General features: G+C 40.5%; 3 protein-coding genes across 3 annotated transcripts; 1 reads left to right on the forward strand and 2 right to left on the reverse strand.

Moving 5' to 3' along the window:
* Window positions 1-1,266: 1,266 nt before the first annotated feature.
* Window positions 1,267-1,755, forward strand: LOC106843470 (oocyte zinc finger protein XlCOF19-like). The gene has a single exon (XM_014860502.3). The coding sequence runs from the start codon at window positions 1,267-1,269 to the stop codon at window positions 1,753-1,755; it is 489 nt and encodes a 162-aa protein (XP_014715988.3).
* Window positions 1,756-7,754: 5,999 nt separating this feature from the next.
* LOC106843509 (olfactory receptor 10C1) lies at window positions 7,755-8,693 on the reverse strand. The gene has a single exon (XM_014860541.3). The coding sequence runs from the start codon at window positions 8,691-8,693 to the stop codon at window positions 7,755-7,757; it is 939 nt and encodes a 312-aa protein (XP_014716027.3).
* Window positions 8,694-16,978: 8,285 nt separating this feature from the next.
* On the reverse strand, window positions 16,979-17,545 carry LOC139046004 (olfactory receptor 6Y1-like). Its single transcript, XM_070516764.1, has one exon. The coding sequence runs from the start codon at window positions 17,543-17,545 to the stop codon at window positions 16,979-16,981; it is 567 nt and encodes a 188-aa protein (XP_070372865.1).
* Window positions 17,546-18,114: the final 569 nt, after the last annotated feature.

The raw sequence follows: 18,114 nt of genomic DNA on the forward strand, positions 1-18,114 counted from the left end.
AACAGCATTTAGAACTTTTATAGCAATTTGACATGGCTACTTCATCCAAGCCTATGGCCAGCAAACTCATCTCATTGACCAAAAGAACAAAACCAAACAAACTCCTGGTCCTTCTCCATAGATAGTTTGAGAAGAACTAGCTTAGAGAATAAGTGTTATGTGGAGTGGGTTGGTCAAGGATGACTTCATGGGGGAGGGAGGTTGTGTAAGATGAATAGAAATAATTAACTATGGAGAGAGGAGAAGCAATGAATGCATTTGAGGCAGGAAGAAGTATGAAAGCAAAGACTCAAAGGGAGCTGGACTTACTTGATGATATAAATACAGCAGTCTGCCTGGTTAGGTCAGGGCAATATAAGATGATGGAGGTGGTTACAAAACTTGGTCTTAGCCATGTTGAATGAACTATATGGCCTAAGCCTACCTTTGAAGCCATCATCTGTGACACTGTTTTGTGAGCCACGGGCACCCATTCTAGAATTTTGAGAGTAAAACGGATCACATGTATGTAGGATATAGGGGAGGTGGACGTAAGTTGGTGGAGGGGTGGTAGTTCGAAAAGTAGGATTCGACGAGTTGAAGAATGACTATCCGAATTTTGTTTTTTAGAGTGTCATGGTATGGAGACTATAGGGCAAAATAGCTGTGGACAGTTTAGTAAAAAATTTTTGATCTTCTAATTGATCCAATAGGATTCCTCTTTCCTAAACCTGAACTGATCTCACAGCTGGAGCAAGGTAAGGAGCCACGTATTTATTCTCTATGACCCAAGACCTCCTGATCTGGGGCTTAGTCCAATCTTTCCTGCAGGTGAGAGGGCTGGGTCCAATGCTTAGTATTGAAGCAGAAGGGAGGGTTTCAATATATGGGCAAGGGATTGGATGAGAGGGAAATGAAACTTACTCTTTATTTCCTTTTCCTTTGTCATACTTCCTCTTACCAATGTACTCATCCAATTGTTAATTTTTGGGAAATTCAACTTTGCCAACCACACTCTTTTGTCTTTTGTTGTACTCATCATTAGTCCCTGCTCTCAAATGTATTTGCCATGTATACTTCCTCATGCTGGAATTGTCATTCTCCATCAGTCCCCATGGTTCCTCATCCCATATGGTTCCTCATCTGCTGGGTTTATATGCAACATATAGCTATCTACGAGTCCTTTAAAAGAGACACATCTGTCAATACCTCACAGCCCTAACATCCAGATCTCATTGTGTTCTAATTCTTGCTGTGCTCATTTAGCAAGCATTTATGGAATGTACCATGTGCTGGAGCTGTGCATTTCCTGAGCTCTATCAGCATGTCCTGAGAAAGATGTCATTTCAAGGTGAAGGAGATTTAGATTTAGGCTTCAGCTACCGCTCCATCTTTAACCTCCACAAGCGCAGGCACAGCGGCGAGAAGCCTTTCCACTGTTCACAGTGCAACCAGCGCCTGAGTTGGAGGTCAGACCTGACGCGCCACCTGCGCAGACAGAAGGGAGAACGGCCTTTCTGGTGTGCTCTGTGCGGGAAGCGCTTTGGCCTCAGCTGGGACTGTGGGCGTCACCAGGTCGCACGCACCGGTGAGCGGTCCATCGTGTGTCCCCAGTGCACCTGGAGCTTCAATCGCAGCTCGAACCTGGCCATGCGCCAGGGCGTCCACACGGGCGAACAGCCATTCAGCTGCTCCGACTGTGGCCGCGGTTTCAGCCACCGCTCGTCGCTGCTCGTGCGCCAGCGCGTGCACACCGGCGAGCAGCTCTACCGGTGAGCAGCTCTACCGGTGCAGTGACTGCTGCAAGCGTCTCCGTGTTGGCCAGGACCTGGTCAAGCACCGGCGCCCTCACACCGGCGAGAAGCCCTGCAAGTGCGGGGTTTGCGGAGGAGCTTCAGCCAGAGCTCGCCCCTCGTCATCCACCAGAGGGCGCAACGGGCGAGCGTCCTCTTGGGGTAACTGTGGCAAGAGCTTCAGTCAGAAGACCAACCTCGTCACGCGCCAGAAGTTGCACGGGATGGACAGGCGGCTGGGAGTGACATCTGAGGCCTGACCAGACCCGGGATGAAGCTTGAGGTTCTTAGCTGAGACTAAGCAGAGGCCACCCATTTCCAGGAGCCTAAACCCTGGCTTCACCTCTCCCGGGTTCCACCCCTCCTCAGGGGGAATCATCAAGCCAAGATTTGGGGCCACACTAGAGTGGGAGTGGAAAGGGGAGCTCAAGTTGGTTTTCCACAGTCACCATTTCCAGGAATCTACTCGTTCTCAGGCAAATACCTGGGGTTGCAAGGTCACTAAGTGGGGTTTCTGGGAGTCGGGCCTCTTTCCGCCTCAGAGTCTCTCCCACGCCGCCTAAAGTGTGGGAAATCCCAGAGAGCATCAGACAGCTAATCCCTGGGTGCTTGTGTCCCCAGGGAATTATCTGGGAGCAGAAGATATGAAGCATAAGGATGACAGGTGGTGCAGGGTGGGTGAAAAAACCCTTTTTAAGTTTTCTCATTTAACTTGCCTCATCCTATTTTCTAGGGGTTTCACCCCCATTCCTAGTGGCTCATTGGAGCCTCTGGTCTACCTCATGAGTGACGTTAAAGAGGGAGAAGAAGGTGGTTCCCTTTTGAGTTGGTCCCCCCCTTATGTTTCTACCCCCAAAGTGACCTTCTGACCTGTGCAGCTCAGGTGCCCTCATTTGCATCAGTCCATCAACTTTCTCTCTCCTCCCTCCCCCAAATCTTCAGCTTTCAATTAAGCTGCCAGGACATTCTGAACTTTGGGGATACAGGGGATGGGATTTTCATTAGATTTGCCCTCTACCTTTCCTCGCTGGTGAAATTTCCTGCCCAATTTGTTCATCAGGACAGGAGGTGGTGGGAGTCTGGGTGAACAGAAATTTGAAAAGCAAACAACACTTTCCTCTTTCACAGAACTCAGGGTGAAAGTCACACTCACAGTAAGAGTGGTGGTGATCATCAGTGTTAATGGCCCAACTTCCTCTTAGCCCCTTGTGTTTCCTGGTTGAAGATGTGTCAGAAGTGGTAAGATATGGGTGGAAACACCATCCTCTACTCAGTTCCCCCCCTGAAAAATCTGACTTTTCCAGACTTCCCACTGGAGTTGGAAATTATTACCACATTCCACTGGACTCACTTCCTGGAGTTTGGCGCTGCCCATGTCTTTTCTTGTGAGCCAACTATTCCCTTCTATTAATTGCCTTTTCACTGGAAAAAGAAAGTTATTTTTAAAGTTGTGGTTGGTGGAAGCTAGCATTTCTCTTTCTAGATGAATTATTTGGGCCAGCTCCACATTCTTGTGCTGTCTTTGGAATTGGCTTAAAGCTATTGTTTACAAATACTTTTACCTTGGCTTTCTAATTCTCCTAAAACTTTCAGGAGCCTACCAATTTCTGGGCGCAGGCCTTTTTCTTCAGTTATGCGAGTACAGCACTGATCTTTAAGGCTCATAGATCAGGATATCAGGGTTGTTGTGCCACCGTGTGGCCGAAGTAGGTAACTGCGTCTTCTCCTGTACTCTGGAGGGCTCGCCCTGAGCCCTATCCCCAAAGCAACTATCCTTTGAACTGAGGTCTAGAGCAGTAGTTTCAGACTTTAAGCTGGGTTCTACCTGTGGAATTCTGGATTCGCTAGGTCTAGGGTAGCACCACATAATTTGCATTTCTAAGTTCCTGGGCGATGCTGTTGCTGCCGATCTGGGAACTGCATTTTGAGAACTGCTATACTAGTGTAACGAAAGAACAATAGTTTTGAGCTCCCAGCTCCACCACCGCAGGTTCCCACCCCACTTCAAATAAAAGGTGATTGCGCTGTTCCAGCCTGTGCAGACTGTCTTGAAAAGAGGTGGAGAAGTCCGTTATATGCTCTCTGATCACTAGGGGGCGCTCTATAAAAATTCTGTTGCCTCAGAAGGCAGTCCAGAGAAGTGCTAGGAAATCAGAGAGGCCGTCAGGCCCTGCTTACCCAAAAGAAGTCATATTGTTGACTGGAGCACAATTGGGACATGGACAAAGCCGAACTTAGCCACCTTCCCACCTTTCGGGACCCTTCCTTTTTGCTTTTGGACTGCCTCTTATCATTCCCTCTCCATTTGTCTGGGTTCCAAGTCCGGTGACATCTTCTCCCACAAGTCTCCCTTAAAATGTAAATGATAAAAGACTCAGGTAATGAACTTTCTTAGAAGTTCATGACGTCAAAAATTACCTGTGATTCAAAGGGAAGAGGTTTTATGAGTCTTTAAGAGTGCAATTTCAGGCACCTTGTCAGGCAGTTGGGTTAATGTTTTTAGTACACGTGCCTGGTTTGCAAACCTCCATGTTATTGGGGACTGCCTTCTAATAACACCGTAGACGCTGCTAAGCCTTTCCCTTCTTTGGGAGATCCTCCCCAGAGAGGGAACCGGCAGCCCTGTGTGAGAAACTGCAACCTCAGATGATATTTTCTAGATAGATGCTGGATGCTCATATATGGTTCAAAGCTATGATGAGCATTCACCGGAAAGAAAGATGGGGCAGAGAGCATACTGGATTTTGGGAGCAGATATCATTTGATCTCTTGGTTCCTCACCCTTGGGGGAAGGTGAATATTGGCCACTCAATGAGCCCTTCAATAAGTGGCTCCTCCCTGTGTCTTCATTTTCCCTGATGAGCACATAGTGTCTGCTCTCTGCTGGAAATTTCTGTGTGAACAAAAGAAACAGAAACCTATCTCCTTGGCTTCTTTTGGATCTGGGGTTATAGTTCTGAATTTAGAAACTTGCTACCTATTCTGACGGGTGTTTGCCATGGCAACCAAGTGAATGTGCTTATATTTGGTCAGGATCAATTTAGTCAAGATCTCTTGGTACAATAGTTTAGAAGGAGCATTCACCACAATCTTTTTGGTTCTTTGTAAGCAAATAAGCCACAAGAGGCAGAAAGTCCTTGAAGAAATAGGCACAGAATAGGGAGCTGAACCCGTCATAGAGCTCATTTGGCTCAGCCCTACTGGTTATTGATGAAGTTGAAAACCAGAGAGATGATGAAAGGATTTGGCACCAGTTCATGCAAGTCTTTAGTAGCAGACTGTGGATGCTAACACAGCTCTCTAGTCTTGACCCAGGGCATTTCCCATTCAACAATCCCTCCTGCTGTTTTTTGCGTGCTCAGAGCTCCAGGCCTTGTTCCAGAAAGGCTTTACTGTGCCTTACACAATATGCGCCAAATTAGGATGAGATAGATTAAACAAAGACAATTGTAGAATTAAAAAAATAAGGTGAAATCAGAAACCAGGGGAGTACTTCAAAAGCATTCTGTGAAGAAATGTACACTTCCTAGAATTGAGTTATGAATTTGCTATAAGCTCACTAGATGTCATATAAACAGGAGAAAGTCGATCCTTAGTTTCTTAAAAAGTTAATCATACACCTTCATATGAGCAAGCCATTCCACACCTAAATATTTACCCAAAAGAAGTGAAAGCACACAAAAAGTTGTATGCAAATGTTCATGGAGGATTTATTTGTAATAACCAAAAGCTGGAAACAACCCAAATTTCCATCAATAGGTTAATGTATAAACAAGTGATACACCACTCGGGAGGAAGAAAGAATGAGCTGTTGATCCCAAAACATGGATGAATCTCAAAATAATTATGTTGAATGAAGAAACTAGGCCAAAAAGAGTACATCATTTGTGATTTCATTTATGTAAAACTCTAGAAAAGGCAAACCGATCTGTAGTCACAGAAATCTGATCAGAGCTTGCTTGGAAATGACGAGTGCAGGGCCAGGTGGAAGAAAGAAATTGCGATGGGGCATGAAGAAACTTTTGAAAGGGTCGGACATATTCATATCGTGACTGTGGAGATGGTTTGATGGGTGTATAAATACGTCAAAACATATCAACTTGTGCACTTAAATATATGTAATTTTATTATATGTCAATTATATCCTCAGAAAGCTTTTAGGAAAATGTCATTGCTTATGTGACAGAAGTATAGTTATTCCTAGCACTGAGATGTGAGAGAAAGTTTTCCTCTGAGAGTTTCATAATGTTGCTTCTTGTAATCCTCCTCAGTGTAAACTAATGGTAGAACGCCAAGGCACTGTTGAGCAATAACAATTCTATGAAGGATGTTGTGGGGTGAGCAGAGATTAGTGGGAGGTGGAAAATAAAGCATTTAGGGATGCAGCTCTCCGCTGGTCTACTTTAGTCTGGGAGTAAGACTTTAGATTATCAGAAGGAAAGGTGTATTGCCATCCTTTAGGCAATCCTTCCTAAATGTTGCCCTTCTCTATTGAGGTCTTGATGAGTGATAAGGAGCAATAGTTCTGAGATTTTACTCACTGATAAGTATATAAACTTTAGGGACTGGGTTGAATTCCTCTTTTGAAAATCAAGGAGCCAGACAGTTCACATGACTCCAGGGAAGGCCATCCTTCTCCTCTGTTGGATAGAGAGTGAGAGTATAACCATGCATTGTATTCCCTACTTTTCATTGTTCTCTGACAGTTTCATGAGAATCAGCATTATCTCCCCAACCAGACAGCAAGCACCATCTGGGCAAAATCACCACCCTGTATTTACTTGGTATTCACCACAGTGCCAAACAGAGCAATGGGCACATGGAAGGCCTTCAATAAATGCTTGCAACATTGAATGAAGTGTTGGGAATAAGAAAAAGGATGTAGACTGCTCTTTTAATTATTAATGAATACTTGTCCCTCTGAGACATCTATATTGATTAACTCAGCTCGGCTCATTTCTTTGTTCTGCATGTCTTTGACTCTCAGGTACTTCACCATTATCTTTACTCTCAGTGTCCTGGTTGTCTTTGGTTTGTCTCTGTGCTGAGTGTTAGTTTCCTGTAGCAGTGGTGTGTGGAGTCTCTTCCTCGATTCTCCTTTGTTTCTCTTGGTTCCCAATGCCATTGACATTCCAAAAATACTCTTCTGTCCCCCAACAAAGGCACCCAATGTAGATATTATCCTCTATGCTTACCTCTCTGACTCACTAATAAAAAATATTTATTGAGACGCTATTGTGTGCCAGATATTAAGCTTGGTGATTTACAAGTCTATAAATCCTCACAAAAACCCAAGGAAATAGACTCTATTGTTATCCCAACTTTATGGATAAAGAAATTAAGGCTGGAGGAGATTATCTCATTCTCCTGTGATAGCACAGCTAATCAGTTGGAAGAATTAAGACTTGAATTAGGTCTGACATTAAAATCTATTCTCTTAACTACTGCGTCACACTGGTTCTCACAAGAACTTATTGTCATTGAAATTTTTCTGGCCCTTCCTCACTTTTTAAGGACTTTGTTCTTTGCCTGGTGATGGATTTAATTAGCTATAATTATGGGTGCTAATGTACTAACCAGCAGCACTACCCACGAAACAAATGCCTTACCCAGGATGTATAAATGTCAAATAACTTTAAGGACCTGGAAATTTTATTACCTTGATAGTCTGGTGGAGATGACATTTTATAACTTTTCCCTAATTATCAACTTGCTCTGCTTGTAAAGTTGACTGTCCATCTTGAATTTCTTGTTTCTTATAACAGAAGGCAGAATAAAGTGTGTGTGTGTGTGTGTGTGTGTGTGTGTGTGCGCGCGCGTTGGGAATCTAAGGAGGGGTTTGGCTCCAGTAGTTCTTCAAAGGTAAATTTCCTTTCTTGACTGGATGCCCTTCCCCCAAGGTGAGAACCATGCTTCCTCTCCCTTTGATCCTTGGTGATTTGGAGCTGACTGAGAATGGTAGTCATCACTGTCACCCCCTTGTCAAATCTCTGCAGCCCTCATTTTCTGGATGGTTCTCTTTAGGGCAGCCTTGACATCAGTGTTCCGCAGGCTATAGATGATAGGATTGAGGATGGGGGTGACCACAGCATAGAAGAGGGAAAGCAGAGGGTCAGTGGCTGGATCGTAGCTGGCCTTAGGACGGATGTAGATAAAGATGCCAGTGCTGTAAAAGAGGGAGACCACGACCAGGTGGGAGGAGCAGGTGGAGAAGGCCTTGCAGCGGCCTGCAGCAGATGGGATCCGGAAGATAGTAGCCAAGATACGCCCATAGGAGCCCAGGATGAGGCCAAAGGGGCAGAGGATAAGGAGGGCAGCGGCCAGAATAATCTGCATTTCACTGAATGAGGTGTCTCCACATACCAGCTGCAAGATGGGCTGGATCTCACAGAAGAAGTGTGGGATGACATTTGGGCCACAGAAGGGCAAGGAGAAGATGAAGGAGGTGTGGCCCAGGCCCACCATTGCTCCACAGGCCCACGCTGACCCAGCTAGCTGTAGGCACATCCGATGGCTCAGCAAAAGAGGGTAGCGAAGGGGTTCACAGATGGCTGCATAGCGGTCATAGGCCATGGCTGCCAGGAGACAACACTCCGTGGCGCCAAAAAAGAGAAAGAAGAACATCTGCAGTGCACAGCCAGAGAGAGGGATGTGGCGCTGACCAGTAAGGAGGTGGTGAAGTAGCAATGGGATGGTGACAGATGTGTAGCCAATCTCCAGCGCTGAGAGGATTCGAAGGAAGAAGTACATGGGGGACTGAAGGGCAGAATCAGCTGAGACCAGCACCACAATGAGGAGGTTGCCTGCTGTGGTGAGCAAATAGACGGTGAGGAAGAGAGAGAAGAGCAAGCTCTGGAGGCCGGCCAGGTGGGAGAAGCCTTCAAGAATGAATTCAGTCACCACAGATGTGTTTGTGCTCATCCTGCACACATCCCTTCTGACTGCAGGATGAACAAAATGGCAAGGGAAAGTTGCAATTATGGAACTGTGAAATGGGCAAAAATGACCCCTTTCTGCATCTGATCAAAGCGTTGGAACTGCCTTTCTTTTAGAATTTCATGGCAGTTGAGGCAGGACGGCCCTGAGTTCATACTGGCCCTCACCCACTCTTGGAAGCCAGGGTGAATGTTTGGCCCTCTCAGCCTAGTTCCCTCACCTGACCTCTTCCTGACGGTGCTCACCTTTCATGAGAACACATTGAATTCTGTTTTCAGTTTCTCCGGGGTTGAGAGTTGCATCATTCTGGCCCTCTTTTCACTTTTTTTTCTCCCTTTCCCATCCTTTCCACAAGGCTGGGGACAGAATTTTCTCTTCTGGTAGATGTTTTCCTACTCAAAGTCAGAATGTATTCTATGTTCAGGGCATGGAAAATCCCATTCCAAGTCCTGGGAATTTTGTCTTGTATTCTTCCTCTGGTTTCTTTCTATTTCTGTCTTTTTCTTTCCTTCCTTTACATATTTTCCCTTTCTTTTCTTTTCAACTTGTCTCCTCTCCAACCCAATTTTAACCTTTTTTTTTGTCTTTTTCTGGCTCCTTTTTCAGTTACCAGATCTATTCAGACTCTCCTTTTTCTATTATTTGACCATTTCATGGTTTTTGAGGAGGAGGGAAAAATTTGAAAGATATCTCTTTCAAGTTCCTGTAGGAAGTTAAACAGTTCAGTTATCCAAATGAGTCAGGATCTCTCTAGTTTTTAAAGATGCTTAGGAAGGAGATGACAAGACCTGTCTTGGTTCCTTATTTCTGCCTTTTATAGACTCTTGAACTTCACTCCTTATACTGTAACACATATGCAAATCTCAAAACCACATGCATAAACTCCACAAATCCACAAACATATTACATTTCTAAACAGAGGCACAGAAAAATAAATAGCCCAATATGCTCAGATTCCTGGTTCATCTAAGGCCATAAACAAACTGTGTATTGTATATACATACAAATATTATTACAAATAAAAATGAAAGTGAAAACACATTTATCACAAAGATATAAATACACTCAGAGATACAATGAAACAGATACATAAATCCAAATTCTGTGCAAAAATATAACCATATTCAAGAACTTATATTAAAAATATGAGCTCACACACTGATATATTTTTGCAGTTGAAGAGTCTTTGGTTCATTCCACCTTAGTGGCTCTTTCAGTGTTTTCTGGGTGATATTACCTGAGCAATGTCTTTCTATTTGGAGAAATAACCAGTGATAAAGATGGATGGTATTTGATGACTTGCTTATTTTCTTCTTTCTCTATTTACTGGATGCCTCATGAGGAAGGTACTCTTAGATTTCATCTCTTCTTAATGTCTCTGAGGACCTGAATCTCCAAGCATATTTGACTTTCCAGTGGGGAGAGCTCTTCACATAACCAATTAATCTGTTGCTTTGGAGTCTGCTTTTTAGGTAGCAGAAAGTATAGGGTGACCTGTCAAGAAGACTTAAGAGAAAATGTCCAGGGCTGTTCGTCTTAGATCTCTTATAATATCTCTGGTTCAACCATTTTTGTTTTCTTCTCCTTCCTCATTATTTTCTTCTTTCCATTACTGTAGATATCCTATATACTTAGGAAAGGTAATAATGCAATCTTTTTTCTATCTCATTGTTATTTATATAGTTCAGCAATTAATTTCTTTGATAACCATTCATAGAGCCCCTTGTATATTTCAGTCATTCTACAGAGCATGAAGAATGTAAAAGAGAAATAAACATATTTTTGAGCTTAGTGAGCTGATAAATATCATTTTCTTGGGAAACTGTCCCTAATTTCTCTTGTTTGGATCTCTTAATTTAGTATATAAGAACTTTCTTTGCACTATTATCATTTGGGTTTATTGTTTTATTTATGATATTCTATGTTTTTATACGTTTTTATAGACATGATAAAGCCTGTGTGTCAGATAGGGTGTTTTCAAGACAGGTAACAACCATCACAACAAGCCCCAAACTCAAACTGCTTTAAACAGTAAGTTCATTTATTGGTTCATATAACTAGAAGCTCAAGATTTACTTATAATAGGTCTCCTCCTTAGTTTCACTCCAATTCCTTTGTGTTTGCCCCTTTTATTAGATGTTGCTGAAAGTAATGAAAATATAAGTGGCTCAAAAAGGATGAAAATGTATTTACCTTTCACTTAAATGTCTGAAGTTTTGCAATTCAGTGCAATATGGCTTCTCTGATTCAAGATTTCCTCATGGATGCAGTTTCCTTTCAGTTCATTAGTCTTGTTTTCCTTGAGTGTGGCCCTCTTACGGCATAAGATGATGTCATACATGTTATAAGGAGCAGAATGGAGTAGAATAATCTGGATTGCTATGTGCCCAGGTAGACAATCTTTTAGGGTAACCTATGTAGTATTCTTGCCAAAGAGGTTTAATTTAAATAAAATTATAAGAAATAATCAGACAAAGCCAGATTGTGGTACATCCTACAAACAACTGACACAGACTCTTCAAAAATATCAGTGCCTTTAAAGAAAAAACAAAGGTGGAGGGTGATATTGTTCTAGATTGAAGGAGACAAAAACCATAAGAATAAAATGTAATACATGATCCTTGGTTGGATACAAACAAAAACAAAACAGCTTTGTAGACTTTTGGAACAATTTGGAAAATTGAATATGGGCTTTATATTATTGTATCAATGTTAAATTCCCTGGGTGTGATATTAATATTATGGTTATGTAGGAGAATGCCTTTGACCTTAGAAAGATACACAATGAAGTATTTAAGAGCAAAATGTCATGCTTACTGCAACTTCTTTTAAGCGGTTCATCCAAAAAGGTATATGCGCATGCCTGTATGGATGGATGGTCCTTCACTCTGCTCTATGGGATGTTTGTCCCTGTCTGTTATCCTCCTTGTTCTTGTCTGAGAAGGATGCACAGATTTCACACTCTTCTTCCTGCTACTTCAATTTTGGTGTATATTAGTCTGGTTAGGCTATGCTGCAATAACAAACAATCAAAAATATAACTAGCTTAATGTAAAACAATTTATTCGCAATCATACAGAATTTGCTGTGCATTCAGATGACCTGCTAGGATAGCTGTCTTCCATGTGTTAACATTCCATGCAGCTCTGACCTTATGGCTTCTCCATATCAGCACTTGCTTCTGCAATTGCCATTTCAGGGAAGAGTGGGCTGAAGAGTTAATCATCAGCAAATAAATTGTATCAATTCTGATCATATTTAACTAGACAGAGCATGTCACATAACTATGTCTAAATTCGAAGGGTTTATGGCAGATCGTACTTTCCAAAGATAACTGGAAAAATTCCTCACCCACATGTTCTTCTGTAAAATGATCTTCCAAGGTATAAATCCAACTTGGGCATGATGTATGATCCTTTTAGTGTTCTGTTGAACTTGGTTTGCTGGTATTTTGTTAAGCAGTTTTGCATTTATGTTCATCAGTGAATCAGTGATATTTGCCTATAGTTTTTTTTTTCTTACTTGTAGTATCTTTCTGATTTTGATATCATGGTAATATTGCTCTCATAAAATGGTTTGAAATTATTCTCTCTTCTATTTTTGGGAAGAATTTTAAAAGAATTGGTTTTAATTCTTTGACTGTTTGGTGGAATTCCCCCATGAATCCATCTGGTCCTGGGCTTTTCTCTGTTGGGATGTTTTTGATTACTGATTCAATCTCCTTATTGGTTATTAGTCTGTTCAGCCTTTCTACTTCTTCTTGATTCAGTTTTGGTAGGTTGTATATTTCTAGGAATTTATCCATTTCTTTTAGGGTATCCAGTTTGTTGGTGTATAATTGTTCATAATAGTCCCTTATGATTCTTTTTATTTCTGAGGCATCCACTGTTATGTCTTATCTTTCATTGCTGATTTTATTTGAGCCTTTTCTCTTCTTTTCTTAGTTTGGCTAGCTAAGAGTTTGTTGATTTTGTTTATCTTTTCAAAAAGACAACTATTAGTTTTATTGAATTTTTCTATTTTAAAAATTCTCTATTTGAACTGTTTCTGCTCTAATCTTTATTATTTCCTTCCTTCTGCTATTTTGGGCTTAGTTTGTTCTTTTTCTAGTTTCTTGAGGTATTAAGTAAAGTTACTTATTTTGGATCTTTCTTCTTTCTCAATGTAGATGTTTGCTGCTATAAACTATCTCTTACCATTGCTTTTGATGCATCCCTTAAGTTTTGGTATGTTGTGTTTCTTTTTGTTATTGTTGTTGTTGTGTTCCTTTTTTCACTTGTCTCAAGACACTTTTAAATTCCCTTTTGATTTTCTTTTTGACCCAATGTTGTTCAAGATTGTATTGTTTAGTTTCCATGTATTTGTGATTTTTGATTTCTGGTTTCATTCCATTATGGTCAGAAAAGATAAGGGGAATAATTTCAATTTTCTTAAATTTGTTAACCAATGTTTTGTGACCTACAATGTGATCTATCCTGGAGAATGTTCCATGTGCATTTGGGAAGAATGTGTAGTCTTCTGCCTTTGAATGGAATGTTTTGTACATGTCTGTAGGTCCATTTGGTCTAAGGTATAGTTCAAGACCAATGTTTCCTTATTGGTTTTCTTTCTGGATGATCTATCTGTTGTTGAAAGTGGGGTATTGAAGTCCCCTACTATTACAGTATTGTTGTCTGATTCTCCCTTCAAATATGTCAATATTTGCTTTATATATTTAGGTGTTCTGATGTTGGGTGCATGTATATTTATAATTGTTACATCTTCCTGTTGAATTTATCCTTTTATCATTACATAATGATCTCCTTTGTCTACAGAGACAGTTTTTGACTTAAAGTCTATTTTGTCTAAGTACAGCCACCTGTGTTTTTTGTGGTTACCAGTTGCACAAAATATCTTTCTCATTCCTTCATTTTCAGCCTCAGTGCATCTTTAAATCTAGAGTGAGTCTCTTGTATAGAGCATATTGTTGGATCTTCTTTTTTATCCGTTCAGCCACTCTATGCCTTTTGATTGGTGAGTTTATTCCATTTACATTTAAAACGGTTATTGATACATGAGGACTTACTATTGCCATTTTGTTTGTTATTTTCTTTCTGTTTTGCAATTATTTTGTCCCTCTCTTACTGTCTTCCTTTGTTATTTGATAATTTTTTTGTAGTGATTTGCTTTGATGCTTTTCTCTTCATCTTTTGTATATCTTTTTAGGTTTTATTTGCTGTGATTAGCTTGAAGCTTGCATAAAATATTTTGTAGTTATAACCATCTACTTCAATTGCAAACATAAACTTGACACTTTTTCCCCCTCACACACTTTGTGTTCTTGGAATCAGGGTTTATTTCCCTTTATATTGTGCATCCACTGACAAATTTTTACCTTTTAACATTTATGTTCTTGTAAGTAATTTATACACCACTGTTACAGTGTTACGTTAATCTGTATGTGCCTATATGTTTACCTTTTAAATATTGCATAAAAAGATTTATGCTTTTATATGCTTTCATATTGCTGCTTAGTGTGTTTCATTTCAATTTGAAGAACTTCTAAACATTTCTCATAAAGCAGGTCTGGTGGTAATGAACTCCTCATTCTTGTTCATCTGGGAAAGACTTTATCTCGCCTTCATTTTGAAAGATAATTTTGCCAGGTGTAGTACTTTTGGTTGGCTGTTTTTTTCTTTTAGTACTTTAAATATATCATCCCACTGTCTCCTGGTCTGCAAGGTTTCTTAGGAGAAATCTGCTGATAGTCTTTTGGGGGTTTCCCCATATGTGATAAGTCACTTTCTTCTTGCTACTTTCAAAATTGTCTTTGTCCTCAACTTTTGACAAGTTGGTTATAGTGTGTCTTGATTTAGTCCTCTTTGGGTTTATCCTATTTGGGTATATTTGAACTTCATGAACTGGACGTCCATTTCTTTCCCAAGATTTGGTAGGTTTCCAGGCATTATTTCTTTAAATAGACTTCTACTCCTTGCTCTCTCTCTTTTCCTTCTGGGACTTCTATAGCATGGTTCACTTAATGATGTCTCATATATCCTGAAGGTTTTCTTCACTCTTTTTCATTTTTTTTCTTTTTTCATTTGTTAAAATTGGACAAAATGATAATAAAATTTGTCTACAGCATTGTTCTTATAAAATTTAAGATAATTGTGCAAAAATGAACAGAGAGGGAAGAGAGCTTCACTTAACAAATAATAGGGTATACTATAAATTTATATAGTAAAGGGCACCTTATAGACTTAGGAATAAGGTTAGTCTATCATTATATTATAACAGATTTAGAAAGCACATCTGCATTATTATTATAATATATTCTATATAATATAAAAAATATATAATTATATATATATATTATATATTATAATTATTATAATAATAATGCATTTATTATATTATTTTATTATAACCATGCACTGACAATTGAAAATAATGTCGATCATAAAATAGTCCCCCCAAAAAGTCTTTTGTTGGTCTAAGTTTTGATTGCTGCAGTTACTGTTCAGTTTTAATAATGCGTCTGTAAGCTTTAAATTAGCACATTTTTATTACTTAAACTTTCACAAACATATCCAACCTGGAAGTTAATTCAGAGAACTCCCTGTTAAACAGTTGGTGCTGGACATGCTCAGGCTCAGCTGCCAGCTACTTGTCTTAGTTTAAACCAGCATAAGTTTGTAATGATTTGGAATAATGTCAGGACTGCAGTTGGTTGCTCTAACCCCATGGTACTTTGAAATAATAAATTAGAAATTATGACAGTACAGGGACTTTAATGACAAATAAACAGAATTTGACTTACTTCAATTCCATTCTCTGTGGCCACTTGGAGTTTTTATTTTTGTTCAAATTTTAAATTAGTGAAACAACGTGAACTGTGAGATATGATTTTTCTGTATGTTTGGTAAGTACAAATTTTCACTCATGTGTGAAATATGTTACTGAAATATCTAAAATTGAAATTCATTCTTTTAAATTAATCTTTTTACATTTTTACTAAACTGGAATGTTATTATTCATTGCTACAACAGTCTAACATGTGGGTACAAGTTTTTTCTTTATTCCAAAAATACATTAATATAATTTTCAAATATCATTCCTTACTTTTTCCTTTCATGTACTATAATATTCATTCTATTTTTGTTATTTATCATTTCCATTTGCTGGCATGAATGCATATTTGAATTTCAAGAAAAGAACATTTTACTGCCTATACTTCCTTTCTGGTTATAATTACTATGAATTGCATTTTGTTGCCAAGCAAAGGCTTGCCACCTGATATGAACAGAAGCCGAAACCATGGCACACCAGCTTTTGAGGGAAGAAAAGCTTTATTGTGAGGTGGATCTGCAAGGAGATAGGAGGCAAGGCTCTCACTTCTGTTTCCCCAATCCATGGCCTGGGGCAAAATTTATAGGAGTTTTTTAGTTGAAGGTCCTACAGTGAACATTATGGATATTACCAAAAATTGATTTTTTTTATTAAGCTGAGGGAAGTAAAAATGATTTGCAGTTCTTTGTTTAAATATGCAGAACTCTCATTGCCTTACTTAACTGATGCTACCAAGTGGGAGAGCTGGATTTCCATTCCACGTGCATGGACTACAAAGTCTGTGCCATTTCCCTGCACTAATATTAACATGAGATTATCCAGTCCTCTGGAGAAGCTGAACAATTGAAGCAACAGACAGTGGGACATAGTGGGTGGCAGAATAAGCAAGTCTTTCACTTAAAATGTCCCACAGATAACTCACAAAAGGCAAATCTATAAATTCAATTATTTTAAAAGATACACTGCACAGGTAAAAGGCAGTAATTAGGATTATTTTCTATTTGGATATTCCACAGTCTTTGCTGTCTCTGATTTCTCATGTGGCACCATCACTGAGTCTCCCAGCTTGAATGACAGATCCTTTGGATCCGGGACACCAACATCTTCAAAGCTTCCTTGACATCCTTGTTGCGGAGTGTATAGATGAGAGGATTGAGAAGTGGGGTGATGACTCAGTAGAAAATAGCCACAATCTTGTTGATGTTTGACTTGTATTTTACTGCTGGGCGGACATACATGAATATGAGAGTTCCAAAGTAGATAGTGACCACAGAGAGATGGGCTGCACATGTGGAAAAAGTCTTGCGTTGGGTAGCAGCAGAGGCCATGGCTAGAATTGTGGCCAGGATTTGGGCATAGGAAGCCATGGTAAGCACCAGGCTTCCTAAGATAATAACAGTGCTCAAACCATAGCCCACTGCTTGGATGGCATATGTGTTTGTTCAGGAAAGCCGAAAAATCTGATCAGCATCACAGAAGAAGTGGTTGATCTGGTTGGGGGTGCAGAAGGAGATTTGTGTAAGGAGGAATGAGGGAAACATGGAACAGAGGAATCCTACAGACCAGCAGACCCCAGCCAGAGTACCACACGTTTGGGGGCTCAGCAGCAATTGGTAATGGAGTGGTCGGCAGATGGCAACATAACGGTCAAAGGCCATGGTGGTGAGGATAAAGAGCTCAGTGGCAACCAAAAAGAAGAAGAAGTAGTACTGAGTGATGCAGCTGGGAACTGAGATGACCCCTTGGGAACATAGAAAATTGGCCAGCATTTTGGGCACAGTGACTGTGGTGTACCAGAGCTCTACCAAGGAGAGATTGCAGATGAAGAAGTACATGGGAGTGTGGAGACGGCCATCCAGGGCCACAATGAGCACAATGAGTGCATTACTCACCAGGGACAATAGGTAGACCAGGAGGAAGAGGGAGAAGAAGAGCAGCTGGAGATGTGGAGAATTCGAAAATCTCAGGAAGGCAAATTCAGTGACCAATGTGCGGTTGGCTGTCTCCATTCAGCCTGTAGGCCAACTGGGCAAGAAGAGGAATGAGATATATGAAAGATCTTGAGATGTACTCAGCTATGTGGTTTCCTCTCCAGTTCTGTCCAAACAGTTGGACTTGCACAACTCTCAGTATTTCTTTTAATTCACTCTTTAACTGCCTCTCACCTCGTCCAAAGTAGAGAGTATTCTACTTTTTAAAAAGTAGGATGCTGAGGGGCTGGCCCCGTGGCCGAGTGGTTAAGTTCGCGCGCTCCGCTGCAGGCGGCCCAGTGTTTCGTCAGTTCGAATCCTGGGCGCGGACATGGCACTGCTCATCAAACCACGCTGAGGCAGCGTCCCACATGCCACAACTAGAAGGACCCAGGAAATCTTTTTTGGATTGATTAGAAGACTCAGCTTCAACGGCTCTAACTAGAGTGAATATGTAGCATACTCTGTATGAAACCATATGTTATTGTTACCATCAATGTTTTTTGACCCCAAAATCAGTAATTTTATTTTATTTAAACTAATATCTCTAAGGGTTGTTTAGTGTATATCCTTGAGCTCTCTAATCCTAAGATACTTTAACCTTCAGT

The sequence above is a fragment of the Equus asinus genome, chromosome 8 (assembly GCF_041296235.1).
Source record: "Equus asinus isolate D_3611 breed Donkey chromosome 8, EquAss-T2T_v2, whole genome shotgun sequence".
Taxonomy (NCBI): Eukaryota; Metazoa; Chordata; class Mammalia; order Perissodactyla; family Equidae; genus Equus; species Equus asinus.

Excerpts from the sequence above, each read along its gene's own strand:
- LOC106843470 (XM_014860502.3), top strand. The coding sequence starts at position 1,267 with ATGTGCTGGAGCTGTGCATTTCCTGAGCTCTATCAGCATGTCCTGAGA.
- LOC106843509 (XM_014860541.3), bottom strand. The coding sequence starts at position 8,693 with ATGAGCACAAACACATCTGTGGTGACTGAATTCATTCTTGAAGGCTTC.
- LOC139046004 (XM_070516764.1), bottom strand. The coding sequence starts at position 17,545 with ATGGAGACAGCCAACCGCACATTGGTCACTGAATTTGCCTTCCTGAGA.